Below are 10,090 nucleotides of genomic sequence, written 5' to 3'. Positions count from 1 at the left end.
CCACACTGGGACCCTGGGTTGATATTGGGTGGCAGTTCCCCATCTATGGGCACTGAGACATCTGGGAGGCTGGGTGTGGCTTCCCCCTTTGTCTCTCCCCTTCCCCCAGAGTCAAAAACAAATAGAGAAGTTGGAAACAATCATTTAATCTACTTTTCCCTAACCCTTGCACCTTCCCACCCTGACCAAACCTAAAATCATCATCATCAAAAACAAAAACACAAAACCAAAAAAAAAAAAAAAAAACCACCAAAACCTACTCACTCTCACCCCCCAAAAATTCAGGTTCCTGTGCTCCATGGAAATAAGTATCAGGGAATTGAGGCCTTGGAACCTGCAACCGCCAGCCAGCCAGCCACCTGAGTGTTCTCTTGTTCCATCCACCACCCCAGGATTCAGACAACCGACGTCCTGACCTGCACCATGTACCCCAGAGGGATGCCACAGCTCCCAAAGCAGAAATGGTGGCATGATGTGGCCCCAGACACTGCATACTGTCAAGCCAGGAAACCCAGCAGCAGTGTCAAGCGAGCCGAGGCTCCTGGGGCCCCAGGATCTGACTCTTGGGACAATTGTCACTGTGAAGTCCTCGGGCCAGCAGGACCTGGTATTGCCAGGGAATTCTTGACAATGGTAGGAAGGATGCATGTGCACAGGTTACCCACATGTACCTACACGTGACACACAGGACCCTCTGCCCGTAAGCCCACCATGAATCCCATGACCCTCGTGGGGTGACTTGACATTTCTCTGCATTCATGCTTCCATGTCACTTTCAGGAGACTCCAAGTATGGCATGACCACCTGCTCCGGTGGGGCAGGCACAGCCCCAATTCTGTGTCAGGATGACACAGAGCAGCAACAGAGCAGTGAGCCGTGCTGTGGGAACACCCAGTCCGTGGGCTTTGGGCCTCCCCTCCCCCAGCCTCGGAGACACAGCCCTGGGGCTACTCCATAGGACCTTGCAAAGGGCACAGAGGCCACGGACACCACACAGGACAGGAGCCAGACACGCAGTTAGGACTTTTATAAGAATTTTATAAGAAACTAGAACTTTCCGAGAGCTGAGAGTCATCTTAATTTGGACTGGGCAGAGTCTTCGGGGGCCACTTTTCGGGAGCGCAGGCCGGGGCCCCTGTCCGGGTCCTGCCGGATGCAGCAGGCGCGCTGCAGGAACTTCAGGAACCTCCTGCAGGCCCCACGGAAGCCCCGCTTCCCCTCCTTGGCGGGCATGGGCGTCCCGGTGTTCTCAGGCTCTCGTGGCGCCTCCACTTGCGGCTCTGCGAGGTCCGTTGGGCTGCTGGTGCTGGCCACGGAGCAGGAGGCCTCAGGCACCGGCTCGTGGGATGCGCTGGAAACGGAGCTCTGCTCTTCCTGCAGCTGGCCTGGTAGGAGAGAGCAAAGCATGTGGGCCCCTGGGGCGGCCTCAGGCCCAGGCTCCCAGGGGCCCTAGCGGGGCCCAGAGCAGCTGGTGGGAGGGCAGACTCACCTGAGGGCTCGCTGGAGAGGCTGGCTGTGGAGGAGCTGGGCGTAAAGCACACCGAGTCGCTGTGGAAGGAGCTCAGATGTAAGGAGTCCTGAGCGCCATGGCTGCCAGCGCTCGGCAAGAAGCAAGGCGGCTGGCAGCCGGACTTGTGGGCCGCAGGCTCTGGCGTCCCCTGTGCCGTGCTGCCAGGCAGCAGGCCGAGCTCTGAGAGGTACTGCCTGTCCTTGAGGTCCTGGGGGACACTGAGGAGCTCCAGCAGCGTGACAGAGTCCTCCCTGGGCACGGGGCTGTCCTGCGGCTCCTGGGCGCAGGAGCCGAACCACCAGTGCGTCCTGGCGATGTGGGCGGTGAACCTGGCCCAGGCCTCCACGCTGAGCAGGAAGCCCAGGAGCTCGGTGAGGGCCGGGCTGCAGGACCGTGGCAGCACGTAGCCGCCAGCCACGATGCGGTTCTGAAGTTCCTCTGCAGTGTCCCCAGTGAAGGGCAGTGTGGCCGTCACCATCTCAAAGAGAGTCACCCCCACACTCCACATGTCCGCCAGAAAGGCATCGTATTCCTCCCCGGAAAAGGTTTCCGGGGCACAGTACTCGGGGGTCCCGTGAAAGCCCCTTATCCGCGTGCCCTTGGGCAGCCGGCAGCTGAGCCCAAAGTCAGCCAGCTTGACACGCATGTTGGAGTCCAGCAAAATGTTGCCCGGTTTGATGTCCCTGTGTGCTATGCAGCTGGTGTGACAATATTCCATGGCCGACAGGATCTGGGCAAAGAGCAAGCTGGCCTCCTGCTCCCCCAGGCCGCCCTGCTCATGCACATAGCACTCCAGGGTGCCCCTGCTGGCCAGCTCCATGACCAGGAAGACGAACCTGCCCTGCTGCTGCTCCTCCAGCAGCTGCAGGATGTGTGGGTGCTGCAGGCTGCGCATCAGGCTGGCTTCCCGGGCCACGCTCCCCGAGCTGGAGGCTCGGCGCTCCTGCAGGAAGATCTTCACCGCCACGTCCCTGCCCGTGGCCAGCTGGCGGGCGAGCTTCACCACGCCATAGCCGCCCTGGCCGATGATGTCACTGAACTCGTAGCCAGGAAGCGGCGGATGGAAGGCCCAGGTGGTGTACATGGCCAACAATCCCTCTCTACACTCTCTCAACTGTACTCTCGATTCACAAACACTAACTAATCGCTTCCCCTGACTGAGCTACCTACAAACAAAAAGGGATCGCAAGGGCCCTCACTGCCTCTCACTGATGTGGCACTCTAGCTGCACTAACTAGACTAACCCAAGCAACAAGGCTATCTCAAGAAAACAGAACACAACAAAGAGGAAAAGCCACCTACTGCACTACCCCTAGCAAGTCTGACCGAGCTGGCTAACTACACATGGGGGAGGCAAAAACCAGCAAAAGAGCAAAAAAAGACAGAATGGGCAAAACAACAAAGAGGTGCAAAAAAACAAGCTAAAGAAAATGGGCACAAGAATAAACAGAATAGAACAAGAAACCAACAAACCAACCAAACCAAGCACGCACCACAGCACCAAGCACTACCGCTAGGGCAGAGGGGTCCAAGCCACACAGGTCACCAATAGAGCTCCCTGGGCCAAGCGGACAGAAGCCAGGGCCAGCCAGCGGCTACATATACACTTCTGGGGGCTACATCACAGTAGGGCTCCTTGTGAAGTCGGAGCAAGGCACGCACCAATCAGAGCCCAGCAGGGACTGGCACGCACATGAACACACTGCCATGGTTTTTTAGCAGGTCCAGGCATGGGCCAATCAGAGCTTCAGGAAGCGATGGGATTTTCTCCAGAATCTTCTCTTCAACTGAAACACGAGGACTCCAGGAGCTCTCTGTTGTGCTTAGTGACAGGGTGGAGGTCAATCTTTGGCGACATGAAAACTTGCAGGATGTTCCAGATCGCAGTGGGAAGGGTTCTAGCTTTTCTCCATTCAGTATGATACTGGTGTTGGGTTTTTCATAAATTGCTTTGATTATGTTGTGGATTTTCCCGTCTATGCCTACTTTGGCTAGAGTTTTTAGCATGAAGAGGTGTTGGATTTTGTCGAAGGCTTTTTCTGCATCTATTGAAACTATTATGTGGTTCTTGTTTTGCAGTTTTTGGATATGGTTTATAACATTTATGGATTTCCGAATATTGAACCATCCCTGCATTCCAGGGATGAATCCTACTTGATCCGGATGAATGATCTGTCTGATGATTTTTTGAATTCTATTGGCTAGGATTTTGTTGAGAATTTTAGCATCAATGTTCATCAGAGAAATAGGTCTGTAGTTTTCCTTCTCTGATGGTTCTCTGTCCGGTTTTGGGATTAAGGTGATGTTGGCTTCATAGAATGAGTTTGGGAGGGTTGCTTCCTCCTCTATTGTTTTGAAGAGCTTGTAGAGGATTGGGGTTAGTTCTGTTCGGAATGTTTTGTAGAATTCTGTAGTGAAGCCGTCTGGGCCTGGGCTTTTTTTCGTTGGGAGATCCTTGATGACTGTTTCAATCTCTACCTCGGTTATGGGTTTATTTAATTCTGCAGTTGCCTCCGGACTGAGTTTTGGTAGGTGGTGGGAGTCCAAGAACTTTTCTATTTCTTGGTGGTCCTCAAATTTGTGGGAGTACAGTTCTTTGTAGTAATTTCTAATTATTTTCTTAATGATTGCAGTGTCTGTTGTTATGTTGCCTTTTTCATCTTTAATGCTATTGATTCTTTGTTTGTTATTTTTTGAACCTGTCATTGATACTGTCTCAACCCAGATGTCTCGAAGAATGGAACTTGCATTATTTTTAACATATTGTTTACCCAATACTATGTCAATTAATTCCATAATGTTGTATAATGATACTGAGGCCTTGTTGGGGCTTTTAACTGACCGGATCTTTACTCTGTTAGACCTATCTTCAGACCATAGAAGGTCTCCCCAAGAGGCCACTGAACTTATCTGGACAATAGGACACGGAACTTTATGCTAGGCATGTGTTTGCAAGCAATGAATCTCAACTGAACTTGATCTATGGTTATGCAACAAGGTGGAGGAATCCACCATGGGGGGAGGGGTGTGGGAGGGGTGGGGGGAATCCCCAGCGCCTATGGAGCTGTACTACATAATACAATGTAAGCAACAATAATAATAATAATAATAATAATAAAAAAAACTTGCAGGATGTTCAGTGGAGTTTTCATGTCTAGTTTCAAACAGTGATGATGTCATTGGAAGAAGCCCTAACGTCTGTTCCTTGTGCTGTAACTCCAGAGTCCTGGGTTCAAAATGGCTCTTCCTTTTCTGGCATCATGATGCTGTGACCAAATGTGTCATTGGCTGTTAGCTGGCCTGTGCGTATGACTTGGTGCACGGAGACGAGTATAACATGCGTGGTCTACTGAGTGAGGCTCACAGCCAAAGTTTATTAGTGCCATCAGACATTTCTAGACTGAGGGTCACACAGAGTAAGGAGGAGGTATTGAGCTTTTTCTCCAGAACCCATCAATTGTGGCACACCCTTGTTTGGCACTCTAGTTTTATATATCCCACCAAGCAGTCTCACTCAAATGCTATCCATTTAGTTGTTCTCAAAGGAATGATATCCAATAAGTCATACACCTGGTATCCAGTCAGTTGTTCCCATGGAAATGTTATCCTAGCAATTGTATGCCTAGGCTCGCTGTCCTTCTAGAGTCCCACTGTCCTTGTACAGTTGGCCAGACACCACAGGGAATTCTTCACATCTGCAGAGCTCAGAGGAGGGTGTCTTCAATGATGATGACTTCCTGCTGAGAGCCTCAGAGAGTCGTGTGTCTGATCAGAGTCGTGGTGTGGAAGGCCACGTCGTGTCAGGCTGGAAAGCCACAGGCTCCAGTGTGGTCCTCAGAACAGCAGGGAGACCTCTGGCCTTTGGTGTTGTTTTAGGGTCCTGGACTCCTTCCTAGTGTTTGGAAGGCTGTACTGTGTAATACAGAGGCACCAGCCGAGCTGGCATCTGAAAGGGGCCACTTGTTCCTAAGGAGCTGTCTTCTTCATGGGAACAAGGAGGAAACAGAAAGGCAGGTGCCTGGTGGTTATGGGGTTGGAGCGAGATCACAGCAGACGTGGCTCAGGTTTATTAAGGAGTCTTTATTAACCAAGCTTGGTGAGAATAGAGCACACTAGAAATAGCAAATCACAAGTGCATACGACAATGCAACCAATCATAATCCAACCCACCATAATCCAACGAATCATAATCCAACCAACCATAATCCAGCCAAACATATCCCCAAGAGCAATAATTGATCATTACCCTCAAGTCCATCCATTAGCTGAAGACCTATGTCCCAGCTTCCCCAACAATAATGTAAGTTATCCTAAGAGACATGCATCGAATAACCTGGACACACAAAGCTGGAGACATTCACCTTTCCCAGGCTTCTCTGCCCACATTCCCACATTCCATCACTGCTAGGCCTCACCTCTCCTGGAACTCCTGACAGTACACAAACCAGAAACAACATTTAATATCCATGGTCCCATCTAAGCAGTGCACAGGGACCACGCTCAGGGGATAACCTGTCCTGGGTCAGCCAAGAGTCGAGGTGCCAGAGTAATGGAACAACTGTCCAGAACGAGAGTGAGCACCACTTCAGGGGCCTTTTATTTTTTAATGTTTTTCAAATATACTTTTATTTTGAATTTTGAATTATGTGGTACAAGTTCGTATACGTTGGGATTCCCTCCCTAACTCCAACCCCTAACAGATTCTTCCCATTTTGTTACAATAGTGTAGTCCTTCCTAAGGAGTCAAAATTCTATCAATCTCTTATTTAAGTGTCCCCCGACATTGGTGGTACAGACAATGTGAGACAGCCCAGCATCCCATTGTCTACACATGTCCAACAATTTCATTGGGATCCATCTTTCATCTGGAAGCAGGGATGCTTGTTCCATTCACCCCCATATCTGCATATGATAGAGCCCAGTACTCCATCACTATACATTGCTGTAAGTGGGAAGCCATGAAACAAGGTCAACAACTGGTATGAGTTAAAACACCCACAACAACATCAACCACAATTTCAGCACCATGAAACAATGTGCCACTGAGTAACCAAAACATGGGTGACACAAAGGAAGCACAGAAGTCTCTTGGGAACAATGATGCCATCGTGTAATCCATGAGTCTTCATGGGCCTTTTCAAAGGGGCTTGTGAGGGGAGTGATGACACAACAATGCAATACCATCCCCTCTCAGATGATAGAGGGGGCACAGGTGGGCAGCAGCCAGTACCTAAGTGGTGGGGGAGGGGTTGAGGATGGAATGAACATTCCATTGTTGTTAGGACCCACCTTCAGGACAGAGGCTAAGGGACACAGCCACATTTCCTTTGCCCACTGTCAATGTGTGCTGCCTATCACTGACTGCACCCCCCTAACACTGGTGAGGTCGGTTGAAGCTGTGCATGTGTGCTGAAATGGCATGTCAGGCCCTGAGGAAGTGTACATGTTCTGTATCTTAACCCAAAGGTCAAAAGTCAATTTTAGACAAAGATAGTGTCTTCTTAGTGTGTCCTCAAAAGCCCATCCCAGTACCATGCCCGCCTGAAACTACTGACAACCCAGTTGGTATCCTGGCTGCTCCATTCCCAATCCTGCTGCCTGCTAGCATGCCTGGGAGGCCGCAGAGCGTGGTCCCAGTGCTTGGGTTCCTGTCACCCGCATGGGAGACACCGATGGAGTTTCAGACCTGGCTTTGGCCTCGCCCAGCCTTGGCCGTGGAGGCTGCCGGGGACTGAACCAGCGCATGGAAGACTGTGTGTGTGTGTAAGTGTTTTGTCACAGACACATGAAAACAAAGCCAGAGGGTGGTGAAGCCCAGCAGAGTTGAATGAGGCTCCCTGTCCCTGCCCAGAGAGCAGCAAGCCTTCTGGGAAGCAGGAAGCATGGGGAGGAGGGAGGAGGCTCCTGGTTGGGGCCCAGAAGCCCATGAGAAGGGAGCAGGGAAGACTCCTCAGCGCGGAACCCCACACTTGCGGGGAATAGTGGCAGTGGTATTTGGGGAACAAAGTCCAAGGAAGGGGTCCCAGGGGGACACTCTGCCATGGCTGAGCCTCACACAGGTTCTCAGTTACACTGGTCCCCCTGCTTGAACACAGTATGGTGGCTTGTTTCTCCCCCTAGGTGCAGGAGCCCCAACTCTCCCCTGTGGTCTCATCTCTGTACTTCTTGTGACCCCCTTCTGTAGCATGGGGACACTGGCCTCAGGGCACCAGACCTGGCCCACAGGCCTTAGGATGAGGCCGAGGCTGCGCTGGGAACCTGCACCATGGCTGAATATTACCACTTTCTGTGCGGTCCCCACCTGTACAATCCCAACTCAAGGCCAGGCAGGCATGAAGCAACAGTGGCAGGAGGCCCTGGGTGCCCTGGCTCATGCTGAGCCCACCAGGACGCCTGGAGAAGTGCTGAGCAAGAATGCTGGCCAGGGATGATGAGGAACCACGGCGCTGAGCTGCTGTTGCCCACTCAGGGGTGTGTGATGGACTTGGAGCTGTCCACTTCCTCTCCTGCTCCTGTGATGTGCCCTGAATGGGTGCCAGATGGAAGAGCTTTCTCTCTCTCTCTGAATCTCCTCTCCTACTCTGCCTTTCAAATACTAAAAACAAAACAATCCAGACTACAACTCCTCTGGAGCCCAGCGCCCCAGCATCTCCTCTGTCTCCATGGTCACAGAGCAGAGTGGGATCTGACCCTGCCAACCAGCTCTGGCTGAACCTGTAGGATCAGAGTTCGTCCCAGGGAAGGGTCAGCGCCCTCCAAGGTGAGAACTGAGCCCACGAATCAGGATGGAAGGGCAGCAGTTTCCCCTGAGTTCCCTAGGGTCTCACCAGGGACTGCGTGGCCTCCTGGCCCCGGATCTCAAGTGGACACCCTGCCCGGAGCCTTCCTGGGCTCAGCAAGGCTGAACCAAGCCTGCCTGGGGAGGTGGCTTCCCCCGCCTGATGGAGGCATCCTGCGACAGTGTGGCTCTCCATGGTGTCCTGTGCACTGGTCCCTTCTTCAGGGCTGGGAGGAAGCAGCCCCAGGCCAGGACTCCTCAACACATCCTTGTTACTTAAAAAAATAAATAAATGAAGTAGAAAAGTGTTCAGACTGTTTGCCCTTCAGTGCAGGTGAGGACCCATCTTAGTAATAAGCTTTCAGTTCTCAAATGTAGATAGAATAAGATGAAGCACAGGGCAGTTGCAACATTCACCAAAGACACTATCATGCCAGAGCAGTTTTTGCAACACTTATGTAGATTTTTTATCGTAGACTCTGTGTCACTGTTTATCGACCCTCTCATAGGCATGAGTTTCAACATCTTTCATCACAGTAAGGTTACCCTTTGTGTCCATGTTCAGTGGACTTTTCCCAGTTCCTTCAAGCAACACAACACAATGTGAGGCACAGTGGAGCGCCCACGTGGACTGACATTGAAGACAGGCCCCTGAGTGTCACCCACCCTCACTCAGCAGCCCCTTCAGCGTGCCCCGAGAGCTGGCCTTGTGCTCACTGGACTGAAGTGAGGGGCGACATCTCACTTTACACATCACCAAACATTCCACGCGGCTTAGAACCCAAAGGGAGTTCCTAGGGAACAGTGCCCTTTGTCTTTCTTCAAGAAGGATGTGTGTAACTTTGGTGTGCCAGAAGAGGTGGGGCCACAGGAAGAGATCTTTCATTTCTGCTACCCACAGCCCCCTCAGCAGATGTCGGCTGGGACTAGGTCAGTCTGAAGGCAGGATCCAGGTCTCCCCCTTGAGAGTCAGGGCTCAAATACTTGGGCCATCACCCACTGCCTTCACAGCAGATATACAGAGAGGACAGGAGACAGAGAGGAAGATTTTCCATCCAGTGAGTCACTCCCCAAGCAGCCACAATAGTTGTAGCTGAGCCAATTTGAAACCAGGAGCCAGGAGCTTCTTCCAGGTCTCCCATTAGGGTGCAGAGTCCCAAGGCTTTGGGCTGTCCTCCACTGCTTTCCCAGATCACAAACAGGGTTCTGGATGGGAAGCGGAGCTGCCAGGATTAGAACTGGCATCCATATGGGATCTCAGCATGTTCAACGGGAGAACCCTAGCTGCTAGGTTGTTGTGCCGGGCCCGGACTTCACAATCTAAACACATAAAATGACAGATGTTACCAACCTAATCCTGTGTCACAGGGCACACATTCTCATCTAAATTGTTTGGTGGGTTTGTATGGCCTGTCTCCATAAGCACATATGTGCTGTCCAAGTCAGAGACCCCAGTTTACCTTCCCTGAGGCACAGCTATTATTGCAAGGCAGGTCACACAGGCCACCTGGTCATAAAGACACTGAGACACACATCTGGCCCAGATGGGTCTCCCAGGTGCTCAGGGTTCAGGCAGTGAGGGGGGGGGGCTAGGAAACAAGGTCCCACGTGGGCAGGGGAGGGGCTGAGTTCATGGTTTATACTCATGGGAATGATGCACAGGTCTTAGGATCCTGCTTCCCTACACAGATGAAATAAAAACCAGTGCCACAATGGGTACTGCTGGTTCACGTCCCACATGGCCACCATGCCAGGAGCTCAGCCAAGTCAAAACCAGAAGCCCAGAACTCCATCTGGGTCTC

At 51.9% G+C, this 10,090-nt stretch overlaps 1 protein-coding gene across 1 annotated transcript; it reads right to left on the bottom strand.

Annotated features, from left to right (window-relative positions):
- Positions 1-1,071: 1,071 nt before the first annotated feature.
- Positions 1,072-2,594, bottom strand: LOC121154751 (serine/threonine protein kinase OSK1-like). The gene is made up of 3 exons (XM_040977758.1): positions 2,472-2,594; positions 1,490-2,357; positions 1,072-1,385 (listed from the first exon to the last, which is right to left on the bottom strand). Exons 1-3 carry the CDS (start codon positions 2,592-2,594, stop codon positions 1,072-1,074), a joined length of 1,305 nt encoding a protein of 434 aa, XP_040833692.1.
- Between the last annotated feature and the right edge of the window lie 7,496 nt (positions 2,595-10,090).

The sequence above is a fragment of the Ochotona curzoniae genome, unplaced genomic scaffold, assembly GCF_017591425.1.
Source record: "Ochotona curzoniae isolate NIBS_2020 unplaced genomic scaffold, NIBS_Ocur_1.0 contig_1014, whole genome shotgun sequence".
Taxonomy (NCBI): domain Eukaryota; kingdom Metazoa; phylum Chordata; class Mammalia; order Lagomorpha; family Ochotonidae; genus Ochotona; species Ochotona curzoniae.
The sequence above is the reverse complement of the archived record's forward strand: the minus strand, read 5'-3'. Positions and strand labels throughout refer to the sequence as shown.